The sequence below is a fragment of the Anguilla rostrata genome, chromosome 3 (assembly GCF_018555375.3).
Source record: "Anguilla rostrata isolate EN2019 chromosome 3, ASM1855537v3, whole genome shotgun sequence".
Lineage (NCBI taxonomy): Eukaryota > Metazoa > Chordata > Actinopteri > Anguilliformes > Anguillidae > Anguilla > Anguilla rostrata.
Window position 1 is genome coordinate 40,290,154 of NC_057935.1, and position 17,562 is coordinate 40,307,715.

Consider the following 17,562-nt stretch of genomic DNA (forward strand, 5'->3'; position numbering starts at 1 on the left):
ACATACCATGGTATTGCAATTATTATAAAAGTGCAATGGACGTAATGTACTGTAGTTACATCATTAAACATATATTTATAGGGCTGTTGGTCAGCATGTCCAGACGAAGCACTTGTCATATGCTCTGTATTCTGGAATGAAGTTCTAACCATGCCAAGGCAGACAGCGATGAGCAATATAACCAGACTGTGACCAGCAATGCAACCCAAGGCAGGAGGTTCTTTGCACTTGGTCAGCTATAATTGATTGAGCAAACACTCCATAAATATCCAAATTGCCATTTGAAAATGTTATTTTGTTCTCTTAATCAAGCCGTATTTATAACACCAGGACTTTAGATAAATATCACCCATGCTGTGTTTGTAGTGTCCTGTGCATGTAGCGCAGTCTCCCCTGTGCTATGTACTGGAGCTAAACTTATTTTTTTTAAATATGTTTTTGGGATTTTCAGCTTTATTGGATAGAACAGTGTAGAGAGACTGGAATAACAGGGAAGAGAGAGGGAGAGATATGCGTCAAAGGTTGCGCGATCGGATTCAAACCGCCGATGTCGCGGCTCGTAATGAGCATGTGGACAGTGCTCTACAGGCTACGCCACGAGACCCCCCCAAAACTTATTTTCTTAACTGGGAGTAAATAAACTTGTTCTGAATTGCACTGTGTCCAGAACAGTTTTAAAGGGCTGGGCTGGGCACAGAATTACACGGGGGGGCACATCTATGATTTAACAACCCCCAACAATGGAGCTCACCAATGAAACAGCTGAAACTGTAGCCGCTCAGAGTCAGTGTTACTGACAACCTAATGAAGTACCCAATGACATTTTTTGGGGGGCACATGCCCCCACAGGCCCCCCTCCCGAACACGCCCCCGCTGTTGAATTGTTGAATAGGAAGCTAGTGATGCTAAGTAAAGGAAGGAAAAGGAAGAACATGAGTGCCATAGAGGACCACTTAAATGTTTTAACAGCAGTCATCTCCAGTGTTAGGGCACACAGTGCACCCAGTATAACCTTGCCCTACACTAAAAGCAGAACAGCTTCCAAGGCATGTCATAGAGACAGAGCCATTCAGGTTGCTCATGCCCAGGCTAGGCACAGTGGGGGACTGTACACAGTGCTGTTATCTCTGTCTGAATGTCCTGTTCCTGTCATCATATATTCTTTTTTTGAATGTAAGCTGCATATTTGGATTCTGTAGTCTGGCCTAATCAGGAAATAAACAGTAAAACAGTTGGAAAACAGTCTCCAGTTAGAGCCTGTTTGGCATAGGAGGCTACCACTGTATCACTGCCTATAAACAAGCCCAGACTGTAAGCCTGAAACTGTACCCAATGTATTCCTATGCTTCTCAATGGATTTGCTGAATTTAAAGACTGCAAAATTTTTCAAATATCCATTGTTTCATTCTAGTCTTCTTTAAACCTTCTTTCTACATTCTCATGTCCTTGATGTGACAATATACCAATACCAATAACCTTCCCATTGAAGTCAACTTACGTAGTATCCTTGGCAGCTCACAGGCTGGCCTTGTCATGTGCTGATACTAGCCCCAGACCTACAGCCTCTGGGGAAATGTACCACTGAAAGGCAGCCTGCTCATATCTGAGTGTGAGTCCTTTTGACCGGTCACCTTGCCCTTCAGTACCGCCCCCCCTAGCCCCCAGGATGGATGTGTGCGTGTGTGGGCGTGTGGAACCGCTATTGCTGCCGTTAATGTGTTCCTCTGGGGAACGCCTAATCACTGCGGCAGAGGCATGAATAAGGGATAGATCTGTATTCTGGTCTGTGGTACAACATGGTTGGCCACTGCCGAACAAACCACTTCCTCTGTCATTCACCTTTCCGTCTCTATTTCTCTCTAAACTACTGCCATTTCAGTTAGAATCCTGGACACCCAGAATACTTCAGAAATACATTACGAAGCCATGCTTGCAGCGTAGTAATTATGCCATGTTCAGGAAGGAAGCATAATTCAGAAGTTTCTAAAAGCTGCCCACAGTGCGAAAATTGTATTTAAAACAGCCAAATACATATTAATAAAAATCACTGGCACACGCGGGTCTGGAATGAGAGCTCTGGGCTAATGACTGCAGCACAGGGCACTTTCGCTATCTGGGAATCAGGGGTAAACGTCTGTGACTAAACATGCCAATTTTCTTTATTTATTATGCGCAAACATTCACGGCTTTTTCCTCTCACCTTTCCTCCCCTGTGGTTCCATGCAGTTGTCATGGAGACAGGGCCCCCAGTCAGACCAGGCAGAGACGAGGCATTCCTCAGGACAGGGTATGTGGCAGGGCTGCACAGAGGAGGGGACGTTCCCTGCGCACAGCCTGCTGTTCACAGGCCTGGAAACTGCGGAAATAACATAGTCAGCACAGGCAGTAAACACTTCACTTCCTCATGTGTATTCCCTGAGCCACCTTTAAAATGGCAGCTAAGCTACAAAAATAATTAGACCTTATCATCATTTTGGAATACAGTAAATAGCAATGAATAATATCATATCAATAATCGTTTTTTTGTCAATGCTGATGTCTCGCCATTTCATATCTGCATATGTACATACTATTTATTCATTGCACAGATGCAAATTGCAACCTAATTTCCAGCTCCATGAAAGTCTAGAATCGAGCAACCAAGTCTCCGTAAAGGTTGGTTTGTGAGTTCAGCTGGTAAATATGATACGTTAAAAATAAATGATAAGTAAAAGAGGCTCAGATGATGACAGTGCTACTTTTTAAACTAGATACATTCACTTACTTTACAGCATCAGCATTACTCCACATGCATCAATTCTTCGGCACATGAATGTTGTGTCACCACATCTGCCATAACCTTAGCATCAAATACTACTTTTACCATGCACCTCTAAAAATAAACAAGCATGCATCCACGCACACACCCTCACACAAACACGTGACCTCTTCTTTGGCTCATGACCACCTTTCCACAAAATCTTGTGCAAATCTGTGAATCCATTTGGGAGTTATGCGCCTTTTTGTGATAGGCCACGCCCATCGCCACGCCCCCTCTTGGTCAATCGGCCTGAAAGTTGCTCAGCTCTACCTCAGTCCAACCTCCATGCCAAATTTCAGCCTCCTGGGGCGAAAACTGTGGCCGCTACAGGGTGGGATACTTTCGTGGACCAACCGACTGACCGACAGACAGAGCTATAGAGCTGCGGTCGCAGCTAAAAAAAATATATAAATCGAATAATGTTGGTCATAACCAAAGTAAAAAAAAATTAAATAAAAGACCTTGAATGAAAAACATTACACAATCACACCAAAAATACTAATATTGTATTACTGTTGAAAATACAATATGACAATATGATAAAGTCACTGCAACATCCAAGAACTCCTACAATACGATGTTGTTTCACCAAAACAGGCTTTTTGGGATTAGATTTATGGTATGGGCTATGAGCCATTTGCATTTATGGCAAGCTGAAATGTTCACATCTACGGAAAATGTCTTTGGAGACTTTCATTGATCCATATCCCGGAATGCCATTGATTAAAAGGGGCTTGCTTATTATTATTCTACACCTAGATCGGTGTGTTTCACTCATTGCTAGCAACAGCAATCCTGCATCACATCTTTTCTCCATTTATTCAAAAGAAACAAGGAAATGCAGATCCCTTCCAGTGCCTCAGCTTTGAATAACATTTCTCACCATTTTAGCAAGGATAATAGGCCCTTTATAGACATACTGTGAAATTGACAGGTTGGACAGAGCAATGAGATAGAAGAGATGGGAATTTCATTTCAGTCTGGTGTTAAAGTCATTCATAGTCCTGAATATAGCTTGTTTGGATTGTGTATGAACACTGGTACAATGGTATTATAGAAATATGTATATACTGTATGAGGATAAGCTAATGTAAAAGCTTCAAATGTCCACATCATTGAGCGTGGTGGAATCTCTCCAGCAGAGAGTCAATGGACCATATGCTGAGATAAATTCAGGTCATCAGCCACAAAAGAATCCTTCCTGATCCCTATTCATTACTGTGAATCAGCTCAGGCTTTAAGGCAGTTCATGGGCAAATTATGGAGCTTTCTACAATTTCAGTTTGAGGCCTACAACAAAGGCTACAAAAAAACACAGGCAACACTGAAGCAGGGATAGCTGCAAGAATAAAAAACGAGTATCCGGCCTTGCATTTGGCCTAGCAGGAAGACTAAAACATGTCCCTCTCACCAGCTCCCTCATGTGTGGAGGTGTTTTCCCAGCTCCTGCATTTCTGACACTGCACTCTCTACTGTCTGCATACAATTCATGCCTCTGTTACATTATTTACTTTTTTACCACTGTATTATGAGAACAAATAAAATTACATGGCATCTATTTAATTGTTCTCCATAGCCATTATAAGGAATAAAGCTTTTTTTAATGCCGCAAAATTAAATGTTTCCGTGCAGTTGAAATAATTCCTCTCCACACTGCAGTTATTGGAACAGTGACATCGAAGAGCAAATTACTCGTAAACACCATGGCAGCAAATGGTCCACACATGATAGATGAGATGATACGCCAGAAGGCTTAGTGCTTTATAGCCTAACTTGCAGGTCAGCACACTTATAAATTTGTATTCAGGTGTCCCATAAAGCTACCTCTGACCTTGTCATCATGGTCTATCCCATCGTGCACTCCTTTTTAATGGGCCAGTACAATCCATCCCTCAGGATTCTAGGAACTACAATGCCGGGAACTGCAATTCTAAGAACTACAACTATGTGTACAACTATTACTCAGGTATATTGCAATTGCTGTATAAAAATTTAGTAATTAGTAGCAAGTATGACAGAATAAGGATGACATTTCTGCAGATTCACTGGTTAATACTTTCAATATTCATTCAGTACTTAAAATTCTGCCATTCTCTAAACCTAAATATTTATGAAATTACCAGCCAGGGTTATGAAAGCATACTTAAATACAAGTGGGTCCAGAATTATTTGCACCTCTAACTAACATGACAAAAAAAAAAAAATACAAGTAATGAGATATACTGCATGTATATGAGCCAAGAGCAGCCACGGCCGCTCTATTTTTAATCCCGTTATCTGCAGATCACAACTTAATCATCTCATTATCTTGAGATATCAAGCCCTTTATTCTTATAGTCATGACTTCATTATCTCATTATCTCAAGATATAAAACTCTGTTTTCTCACGATCACGATTTAATTATTTTGCATCAAACTAATGGTTTTGGCATATGGAAGCTGACAGCAGCAGCAAATAACCCAGTTAAGTCCTTTGGAGACTTAACCGATGATAAAGATAGAAAAGAGCAAAATAATATCATCATTATGACAGGGAAAACATTTATATTTAAAACTAAAGTAATTGATAAATTAAATATTGGACACTTAAAGAGCTTCTTGAAGCACCAATGGATAATTGAATATAAAAGTACAGGTCAGAATTAGAATTTTCATCATAGCTGGAATACCCTAATCCAAGGTGAAGGCTGGATCTAGAGATGACATGGAACTCAAAGCTGATATACTGTATGTTTATGCTAACAGTTAGCAGGTGTGGTAAAACCAGGACCTCCTCAAAATCTAAGCGACTGGTGGGAAGGGTGGTAGCCAGTGGTGTGGGGGTACTGGAGGGGGTGCACATGTGGCCTTTGCAAAGGATTTTAATCAACTTCCAGATGCTAGAACTAACTCCAGACAATAAGACAAGAATTAGAATCGGGAATAAGAACTGTTTTCGATAAGTAGAATCGGAAACCAGAATCGATAAAATCTAAACGATACCCAACCCTAAACCACCCCCGTGCTGCAATCGCTGTACTCCCCGCTTGTTTGGGCTTGCTTGTTTTTTTTAATGGAAACTGGTGAGGTTGCTTATCTTTCTCCTGACAGGCTTTACATTTCCTTATCATTGCCAGCTCGCTAAGCGCACATAACGTTTAGGTAGCCTAATATATTTACTCAGGTTTCCTTTGTCTAATATTACATTATGTTTAAAGACATGGAACCATTCAGTGTGGCATATATGCAATAACAGAGGAAATCAGGAAGGGGCAAATACTTTTTCATGGCATGGTAGCGCACCAGCTGAGCCATACAACATTACGGTGAAATGTAAACCGGTGGTGGTGGGGTGTCCTGACAACAGGTAGTCTGTGAGCATGGGGTGTATGGTTTGGGGAATGTAATGCAGTAATGAGCCTACCCCTGGTGGGATGAGCCCAGTTACGCCCTTCTGCCACAGAACCCCCAGTTATAGTCTGCTAATGACACCACAGAGGATCTGTGAATGTACAGCTGTTACTGTAGGGCCCAACCTGCAGGAGTCTCCCCAGGAGGTTTTACCAACAAAGCCAACACTCCATTTTATGCATCACTAACCGATACAGTTTCTCAGTTTCTGCCTTTCCATCAGGTTTAGCATCTCTGTGTTTCATATTCTTATGGAAATAAATGTATAAAATTTTTATGCAGTGCCTATTTTTTTGAACTCAGAATGGAGCTGTAGGGCAGCTCATTCAGTTAAGGTACCACTCATTCAGTGAAGCATGAGCCCCACAGTCTCGGATCAAGTCCAGACAGTGCCGGTCGATTGGGCACCCGTGGACTACATACAGTACAAAAGCCGCATATGAAAGGTCTTTCTCTGACTTTGCTCTATGCGAGTTTAACTGTAGTCTGTGATGTGAAAAGAAGCAGCTGGTGGCACCACATGTTTCAGGAGAGAACCATGGATGTCTACACTCTCCTGAATTGGCAGTGGGGTTCACACATGAATGGTCACAGATAATTGCACATTCCAAATTAGGGTGGGCACCAAATTTTTATTTTGATATAGTATTTAAAAAAGAAAATAAAAAATTGAAAATGACAACATACAAATAAAAATCCACAGATAAATTCAACAATGATAAAAAAACATAATACCTGCGGATTCATGAATGTATGATAATTTCTGAACATCATGAAATGGGTTTCATGGAAGTATTATGCAATTATAATTATTTAAGTAAAAAAAACCATTTCAGAAAAAAAACATCTAACAAGAGTTTTGCATTGAACAAAAGTATCTACAGACTGCAAGACTTGCATTTAAAGACATTTTACTGGAGCTGAAATCTTTTTGTACAGGACCAGGTTTTGTCTTATTTCTCTTTACCTTTTTTCAGTCCAGATTCTGGAACATATAAACAGATAGTTTACTTGAGGCTAGAGTTGTCAAAGTCAGCATGAGCCCATCAGGACCCAAACCAAACCCGACCCTTGGGGCGCTTTCAGGCCAAGTATTTATTGTATTTGATTCGGGTCAGGTCGGGCATGGGCCACACAGTAAAAAAAAAAGTCTGTGTGTATTTAACTCACAACTCATATTTTTACCCATATCCATTGGGCTGATCGCTACTTTCTGAGTGAATGAAATTTATCCGTTTAATCATCCAAGAACTGCTGTTTGCTGTAGGCTTAATTAATTACATGGCAAATATACTGCTTTAGTGCAAATAGCTTTTTGCACACAGTGCATGCACTAACTCAATCAATTGGATTATGATATATAGGAATGGAACGAAGGTGAGAGGATATCCTTTTACTGATAAGTTTACAACAAAAGCAAAGAAAAAAAAGATGTGACAAGATGGACGTGACAGCAAATTAGCAACAAGCAAATATGTTATGCTCTCTCAGGAGGGAAAGGGAAGTTAGGGGTATGGAAGGTATTTAAATTGGTTGTTGACTCAGAAATGTGAATGTTACCTGATTGTTAGTTACATTTATTTTCAATAAAATGTCTTATTGTATTGAAAGTATTATATGCTGTGTGATGAATAATAATAGGCCAATAATAACTATGTGAATACAAAGATTAACAAGAACAAGCAAACTACACAACAATAAACAAGTTTAATTTTGTTCTAATGAAAAAAAAACATATAAATATTTTATTACCAACATCATGACAAACTTTAAAAACATTAGAAGTAAATCCAATATCTTGCAAAATCGGTTTACTGCGACTGACACTCAAAGGAAAAGCGATCAGTTTTAAATAAGCACAAAATAGACAAACTACGCTATAAATAATTACAGACCATGTGGATGTCTAAATATAAAGAATTTTGTTTTATTTAGAACAATCTTCAGAGTTTTTTTTATAGGTGTGGTGTTCTTGCAATCGCCTTTCTCTCTCCTCGTTGCGCTATGTGTGTGTGTGCAGTCTATGCCTATTCAAGTTGTGAAGCCATTTTTAAAATTTCTTTTTTTTTTGGGTCGGGTCGAGCTCGGGCTTCAACTCACTCAGGCCGGGTCGGGTCGGGTCAATCTTGAATTTTCAGGCCCATTGAGAACTCTATTTGAAGCCAGTGCAGCATGTGCCCACATTGGGCAGCACTACATTAGGTTCATGTAACTTTTGGTGTGGTGCGGGGTGTAATGTTGAATACCATACTTGGCGTGATGTGTTCCGTACCATCTTTGGTGTGATGTGGGGTGCTGTCGTCTGGGAGCTGCACGCAATACGTTTCTCTGGTCTGGATCCCTCCTCCGCACAGCACACTGAGGTCATCAAGACGCCGGTCCTGCTGGCTGAGAAGTGGGGCTACCTGACATTCGCCCCAGTCCGTGCTCTTCCACACAAACCTGGTGAATCAGTGAGATCCCTCATTTCCCAACCATGGATCATACCAAATCTGTACACAAACCAGCAAAAAACAAGAGCAATCTAATATTTCAAACTCACTCTGTACCTCTGATTCTATACACTGATATCATATTACACTGCATCTACCAGTGGTTTAGAAGCCATTTTGGTCAGGCCCGCCTTTGGTAATAGGACATTTTTAAGCCCTCCCCCCAGCATGCAAATCTTGTGCTGTGTCTTTTTACTTAAACCCCCACTGCCCCTCACACCCTCCTGCCTCCAAGCCCCCCGACTTTGGTAACCACTGGGATAGACAGAGGAGAGGACAAATATTACTTTGGGTGTATTTCTGTGGGCAGATCAAAATGACTTCTGAGAAGAAAATTGTAGGTAATCATTAGTGATTATTTGTAATAACTGTTTAGGGGGGAGTACGTTCAGAGTGAAATTTTCTCCTTAATGAATGTAACGTTTTATGCAGGTTCATTTCAGGAGGACAGGGGCAGAATTTCCCAGGTAATACAAATGGGTACAGCACAAATACGTGAAAAGGAAAGGCACTTCAAGGTTAAAAATGAAACCGTAAACAAGTACCATACTTGTTTACGGATTCATTTATTGCCCTTTGAAGAAGTGCACACTAATGAAAAAGCATTGACTATGAAAAATGCTGCTTTGCACAATGTGATAAAACAGAAGCTTTAATGAGATGGTGGTCTAGCAGTTATTCATCAAACGCTTACAGTAATCTCGTTCATTCATTTTAATAAATCTCCATCGCTAAGCACTTCTAAACCTAAATACTCTCATGCTTCTGCTTCATCAGGCTAACAGTTCATTATCGGTCTGGTAAAAACCAATTTGGTCAGGTAAAGGGCTATTTCAGTGACAGTTTTTCTGCATTTTTTTTCATCCTTTTTTCATTTTCATCACATTGAGTCAGTAATCTTTGACGTAGAGTGAATTCCATATTGTATGATCTGTCATCTAGGTATGCATACCTGGGACATTCCGGAAGCAAGTCTCCTACAATGTTGCAAGCTTCTTTTTCTTCAAGAGGAGGGCATTCTTTCCCTCCCCCAATAGGAATCTGCTTCAGGTTGCGGGTCCTGGTCCGGTAACCGGGCGACAAATCCACTGCCCGGCAGGTCTTTGAACATGGGCTCCACAAAGACCAATCAGACATTTCACAATCTCTTGGCATCACACAAGACTGAAAGGTCACAGGGGTGTTGTCATGGATACAAAGGCTGAGGAAAAAAAGAGAGGAATACATCTAAACCTTAACTTTTTCAGATTTTATACTATGGTTAGGACTTGAATATCAGAAAAAACAAATGCACGCCAAAGAAAGTCTGTAAGGTGCTGGGTCATAGGAACATATACTGTGAGGATTGGAAAAGAAAATACTTGCACACTTGCTTGATGCTTCAAAATACAAACAGTATTTATTTAGCCATGACAAGACCGATTCATGACCGATGTGGTCAAAACTTTAACCGTTCTCATGGCTAATCAAATGCTATTATGTGTTTTTTGGAGCATCAAGAGAGTGTGCGAGTCTTTTTTTTCCAATCCTTGCACTTGAATGTACACATTCTGACAGTTAATGTCAAGCAATGTTTTGAAAAAGACCACAGCTCATGGAAGAATATAAATATGTGCAACCATTTACAGTCCATTAATCTGCAAATCATTTGTATCCAAAAGAAAAACTATAACAGTGTCAAGAAACCCCTTGTCTCTTCTTCAAGAGTGACAAAACTGAAAGTGTGGATATATGTTTTAATTTACACTGCATTGTTTATATGTTGAGTAATCAAATAATTATTGTAAAGAATGGAAATGGAACATTTACAAAACATTAAAATTAAGAAGGAACAAACTAAACATATGGTGGAGGGTCTTACATTACCCATTTGGAAGGCTCTGAGAGTGTTTAAATATCTAAACTAACACTCAAAAAGTTTTCTTTGTAGAACCTACATTCTAGCTGCCTTTTAGTCTGAGCTGGGATTCCTTCTCTTTAGTTCAGTTTACATGAACCGCACTGCATTAACCTAACGGATGTCTGCCTGAAATTAATGCAACCGTAGACTATACAGAAGGGCAGTGCATGCTTATTCACATTCGATATTGCTGATTTCACATCAAATAAGCTAAAAAAGAAGATCAGCCGTACTAGTCACTTCCCATCCAGCAATTTTTTTTATTGTTCACATAACTTTATATCGTGAGGAACAGTCAGAAATCTAATGAATGCTTTATCACTTTGGCGCAGTGGTCTCATTAAAGTGGACAGGTAATTTTTTCCATTTCACTTCCAAATTGATCAGTTTTCTTTCCCTGAATGGAAGGCTGTTTTTATTTCTTCCACAACATTGATGTACAGAAGGCATTTAAGATTATTGCCGGGCATGTCAGCTTTAGCGGGCCACTAACATGATAGACTGACAGGCCCCTGAAATCTCCCACTCCTTAAAAGCTTTAGAAACCTTTTATCAGCTCACATATTGCTAGATAGTCCAGGCAGAAACTGATAACACAGTAGTGTTATTACTAAGCAAACAGACTGCTACCTGACATCTGCATGAACTGGCTTCAATATATAAAGGACTGCAAAAACTACTCCTATGGAAAGAGGTTATTCATTGTAAACTTAAATTATCTTTACCATCTACTGCCTCACATAATTAACTTGATCATGTGCACCAATCAAGGATGTAAACAACACCAAGATCATATTTGTTATAGCTATTCTAGATGTTATAAGTTACTGTATTTTGCTCAAATGATAATTTGATTAATTAATTAAATGTAATTCCAAAAAAACTACTTTATAGCATTTATGATGTTCATAAGCATACAAGGAATAGGCTGTGCTTATGAGAATTTAACGATTAAGAACCCTTACTCTCTGCACTGTGAATTTATATCAAAAAATTTGATGTGACCACGACAAGAGAAACATTGGAAAGTTGATTCAAATTTAGGCTGTGAGGCTTGAAATTAATTTCTTAGATTTTTATTCTTTAACACCCTTAGTGGTTCCATTGGTCAAGGCACTTGTCATGGGTAGTAACTTAACCTTACAGTCTTGACCCTAAACTTTCAGCTCTTAAGCCTGCAGCCTGCAGTCCACAGTACCAGGACACCAATACGGTTCTCACTCACCAAGGTTACAGTGTGTATACATTGGTTTACAAGCAGGCCCACTGCAGTCATTTCAGAAGTTGGGGGTGATGTGACAAGACAATTTTTTCAGAAGTATAACATTTTATTTTATTACTGAATTGTCAGTGCCAAACTGTTAAAAAACAAAAGTGAGTGGGTCAGAAGAGGGAAGGGGGAGGGGCTATTGACCTCTTGGACCCCCATTCTGGAACCCCTGCTTACAATTGAATAAGTGCTTTCCCATTTATTTAGCTGTAAGTATAGGAGATAGGGGACAAACATAAGAGAATTACATACATTCTCACTAAGAATGCCTGTTTATATCAGTTTGTATATCAGTTGTATCTCCTGAATTATATTCATTTGTCTTATCAAAGTTATGCATAAATGTAAAACATAACCAGATACATTATTATATTTTCATATTTAATTCAAAACAATTTAATTAGTTATGTATATTATATTGTATGCCATTCATTCCTGTGTAATTTAATTTGGTAATTAGACTGTAATTAAAAAAACTGAATAAAACTGAACTCAAAGGGGAAATATATATTCAAAAGCATTAAATAACAGCAAGTTGCCACGTGGTTTGAAAATAAAAATTTTAATTACACAGCGTGAATGATCATTTGCACTGGGAATTGCTCATGTTGGGAATAATGTGTTATTTTGTTTCTTCGCAATGCATTTTCAGTCATATACACAGTCAGTATTTTTATTTTTAGACTGTACACGCTGGGAGCGTTAGTACAATTTTGATTATTCATTATAAAATGGAAACATTAAGCTGAAGTTTAAACTCAAAGTCAAGCACTATGATTGCTATGAATGTTAGGTAGCATAAGACTAACCCTAAGGAAGAAGTGCTGAACATCAACCAGTAAGGACTAGATGGAACATAAGTCCTAAGAAATCCAAAGGAAAAGATTGAAAATGATCACCTATACAGTATGTGGAAAATAGATGCTGTTTAACAAAAATATAATGATGATTACTAATACATATTCCAAATTGATATTTACATATTCAAATACTCTGGTAATTCCGCTATTAACCAATCACACAAAAGAGTACAGTAAATTACAACTGTGCTCTTTCCTAGAGATGCATTGCATTAGCAAAATGCATTGGCAAAGACCAGAAATGTATGAATAATCAAGGGACGTGATGTTTTGGATAGTTATTTTGTATTTCAGTGTATTTATCCTGATGGGATAGTACCGTGTTAGCAGGAAAATGTGCTTTTACACTCACATGAAAGTAAAACATTGAAATGCAAATCTTGGCTCAGAATTCTGAGTAATCTGAAAATTGCCTCAAATCAATTACATGCAAATTGCAGGCCATATCCCCCTTTAGCCCGCTATTGCTGCGGGTGGCTATAGTGCTTTTCTAAACCTCTCTAGTTCTCCAACCATAACAGGATCTTATCAGCTTAACAGTGACCCCGCTGGCAATGAAAACGTAGCACAACCCACAGAGGAGGATAGGAATTTCATGCAATTTAATGCAATTTAACTCTTCCCTGTTTGAAAAGCAATGAATTGCACCATATTGCTTGTTTATAAGAAAGCATTTAAGCTCTGCTCGGAGTTGTAAGGGAGAACACCTGTCTCCTGTCTTATTACAGAATAGGTTCTGTGTTCTAGTTTATTTGGCGTTTGGTTATTTTTGTATCATTTGTTCTGAAGTCAAAAGCAATTACTCTGTAGGGGGAGATAGAGCAACCCATCATATCATATATTCTAATGACGGCTGTATTTCTATCATTCTATGGGCAACAGGGCAACAATGTATTCGTACCAGAGACTCGTATTAAATTACCGATGTTGCGCCAAGCATGAAAATGCACACTATTACATGAAATCAGATTGTCCATTGATTCTTTGGGACTAACGTAACAGACCCACAGATTGCGGTTACACAATAACAGCAATCCCCTCTAATCTAATAAACAGTGTTTATTTGGGCAGGCAGCCACCCCGTACAGGTGCCAGGCATGTCTCAGGGCCTTCCTTGCAAGCTAGATCAGAGGAGAGGAGATTAATGCAGGGCTAACCGAATTAGCCACGGCAAAAATAAATAAAAAAACCTGCTGCATGAATTTTCGGTAGATGGGTAAAATGCAGCTTGGAGCTTTCAGGAAGTTAATCTGGGATTTAGCCGTAAAGAGGTCTTTGCACTCTTTGTATCTGTAAGCTGTCTGTGATGGAGTGTGTGCCTCTCATATATGGCCTGATGGCGGTGGAGGGCGCACGTCCGGGGCTGTTTACCTGAGCATGGCGTTCTTCCCGTCGCTCCGCGTGCAGCGCACCTGCCGCGTCTGGTAGCCGATCTGGATGTCCGCCGTTTTGGAGCCGTGGTGGTGGTGGGGGTGGTGACGGCGGTGGTGGCGGTGGGAGCCCTCCGCGTGGCGCCTGACCGAGTTCTTCTCCACCTGCGCGGCCGCGGCGGGCCCAAAGTCCAGCGCGGTCCTCCCGCCGAGCCAGGCGTCCTTGGTGTGCGGCAGTCGGCACTCGCTCCACGGGCCCACCTTCAGGCTGTACCCGTACTGGTCCTGCCCCTCCGGGCAGGGCAGGGGGTTGTCGCAGGCGCGGACCTGGGTGAGGTTGGGGCAGTTGGCGCCCCCGTACATGGGCGTGGCCAGGACCGCCCGAGTCCGGTGCTGGAGGCCGGCGCCGCAGGTGCGGCTGCAGGTGGACCAGCGGGAGAAGGCGGAGACCACGCAGTCGTGCGGGCAGGGGATGAGGCAGGCCTGCTCCCCCGCGGGCCTCTGGGAGAAGAAGTCGCAGATGCGCTCGGTCACGGCCGTGCGGTTGGACTTGCGCACGCACTGGACCGCGCGCCGCTGGACCCCGTGCTGCGCGGTCACGCACTCGACCGTCCTGGGCTTGACCTCGTTGGAGAGGAGGGGCGCCAGGACGCAGGCGCCCCACTCGGACACCGCCCACTCGAAGAGCTCCTGGTGCCACTCGCACACCCTGAAGCAGCGCCGCTGGCTCTCCGGCTTCTCCGCGTGGGGGCAGTTGGAGTGGTGGGTGGTCCAGCCCTCGGTGTGAATGCACCACACCGTCCTGGTCTGGACCCCCCCGGGGCCACAGTCCTCACCCATACACCTGCCCCACTGACCTGCAGGATGAAGAAAAAGCAGAGGTGCTGTCTAAATTACCATCACTAAACAATATCTCTCATTTTTTAATGCTGTAGGGGTAACTCACGTAATGAGGGGTAACTCAGGCATAAATCAAAATTCAATCAAATATTAATAGTTTTGAATAATTTATTCATTAGAGACTGACTTGCCCAATACAGCATTTGATTAATTTTATTGTATTTTACAAAAATTTTATATTGTGTTATTTTTCATACAAGATAAAGACAAGATTTATAAGTAATAGCACAGTGCATTAGGAAATATTAAGATATTTCTAAAAGTAGAGACTGATTTTTCTTGTTTTTCTTCCACATCAATTAGTTGCACATCTGATTCAGAAATCAGAGAAACCCACTTGATACTGTAACACCACCAGACATCGTAGAACTACATAATTAATATGAAAAATACAGGATTTCAGATGGTTAAAAAGCAGGTGTGAATAGAGACATATTGAGCCAGAAGTGGAAACTCACAGTCACAGCATGGGAGCAAGATTCATTCTATTGTCTTATTCCTGAAAGCTCTGCTCAAATGGTTTGCTATGCCTCACCAATTCAGAGCAAATACACACAAGTATTTACAACAGTGTGTATTGCATTGATATATATATATAACTTTAGAAAATCAATTATTGTGACATACTGTATTGTAATACTTACAAAAGTTTTAAAAAAAGCTTAAAACCAAAGAGAATTGAGAATTTTCGGAAAACATTGAAAAATGTCACTCTGGACAGCCTATGCCCTGAGTTTCCCAGTACAAAGAGAAAGCATGTAGACTTAATAAGTGTTGGTATGTAATTTATTGTATTAAGAAGCGTCTGAAAAAAAGACGTAGATAGACGAAAATGTTCTCAATTTCAGGGCATGAAATTTGCTGTGTGAAACGTTTGCATGTTAGCCCAGTTCAGACTATCTGTGAATAGCAGTAAACACTACTCAAAAAATTCTAAATTCGCTGTTCATACCCCATTCCATCTTCAGTCAGGTACAAATGACAAATGTAGGAAACTGAAAATTGGTGCAGTGACCAAAATGTATGCAAAAAAATTGACTGTACTTCAGAGTTTGGTAATCACCTTCGTAATCACTCCTAATAAACACACTGTTAATTCACCTAATTTACCACAGCAGTAAATCAAACGGGAGCCGTTTTCAGTAATAAGCTCAATCCTCGCTTTCCAATATCAATTTGAAGATCAGCATACTCATAGTCATAATCGCAACTGTTGCATGTTCTTTTTGTAATAGGAAACTAATCATGCAATTCTTTTTTAACAACATGTTGATCAAAATGGTATCGTTTGTGTCATTTTCTTCCATGCCAATATTTTTTCACAGCCAGACTGTTTTATCATTCATCAGAGCATATTATTATTAACCCCATAACTGCCTCAATGGTGTCACACTTGAGTTTTTTTTTTCTTCTATATCTACATAAGTGCTTTTTTCATTTTCCATCAATAAAAGGGTCATTGCGACATGCTGAAACTACTGCATAATGGGATGCATATGAGGCATATGTGGTTCCATAAACCTCAGTCGTTAATTGTTAAAGTGCTTCAGAGGGTCAAGTCATGTCGCTTTGTTCACCTCATCATCTTCGCATCACATGGCTATTTGTTGTCATCATTTCCTGCGGGGAGCAGATGGCTTTAAGGGCAGACAGCCGCGTAATTTCGCCCCGTAAATCACCCGTCGTCAGGGGCAACGGCCACAGTGGGGGGAAAAAAAGGACATTGAAGAGGAAAGTGCAAAATGTAAAAACCCAGGTAACCGCAGAATATAGCAGGGTACGGGGGAGCGAGAGTCGCAGGGGAGGTAAGTGTGGAGAGTGCGACTGCGGAGCCGGGCGGCGGGATACTCTTCCTGTTCAGGTCAGGCAAGTGACAGTAAATAAAAGCTAAGTGTTAACCTTCCCGCCCCGTACAATATGGACAACAAAAAGAAAAAGCGGGGTCTCAATTCCGGGCGCGGTGACAGTTCCTCAGCCGCGCCATCGGCTCAAACGGACATATAAATAATCATAACTGCCTGGCCGGCGTTCGCACCTCTACCTCACGCTCCCGTCAAATCAGCGCGGAGCATTTTCACCCTACTCTCCGGGGCTTTTATTCAACTCGGTTCTTTTGTATCGCAGGGCCTCGGTCGAGCCCCCGGGCGATATTACAGGTGCGCGAGTCGCAATCCACGTAATGATACATAATGGCTCAAACGGCCACTTTCCCACGCGACCCCTCTGCGCTGACTCCTTCCACTCTCGCTGACGGCAAGAGAAGGGCCACTTGTCGGACCTCTTGCTTCTTAAACCGCACGCCCCTCTCTGTTTCCGCCACAAAAAAACGCACCCCGATTTAACATCGCGACGCGGTCGGCGCGACCGGAACCGGGCTCCTTTTGGATAGGCCTCCCCGCCCGTGGCCCAGCAGGCCTTAGCGGGGGCTTCCTCCAGGCTTACCTCAGCCACGCGCGCGTGTGATTTATGGAAGCGTGATTTGCGGTGATTAAGCCGAGCGCAGTCCAGCAAACAAGCTCCGCGGCTCCTCTCCCGCACACTCCATTTCTGACGCTGAATAATCACTCTGCCTGTCGCCGC

At 41.4% G+C, this 17,562-nt stretch overlaps 1 protein-coding gene across 1 annotated transcript in view; it reads right to left on the minus strand.

Annotated features, from left to right (window-relative positions):
* Positions 1-17,562, minus strand: part of LOC135251934 (thrombospondin type-1 domain-containing protein 7B-like) — a 174,436-nt gene that overhangs the window by 123,458 nt on the left and 33,416 nt on the right. The window contains exons 3-6 of the mRNA XM_064329817.1: positions 14,084-14,939; positions 9,635-9,883; positions 8,463-8,632; positions 2,201-2,356 (exon numbers count right to left, since the gene is read on the minus strand). Coding sequence (XP_064185887.1) covers positions 2,201-2,356; positions 8,463-8,632; positions 9,635-9,883; positions 14,084-14,939 — 1,431 coding nt within the window. The remainder of the gene's footprint in view (positions 1-2,200; positions 2,357-8,462; positions 8,633-9,634; positions 9,884-14,083; positions 14,940-17,562) is intronic.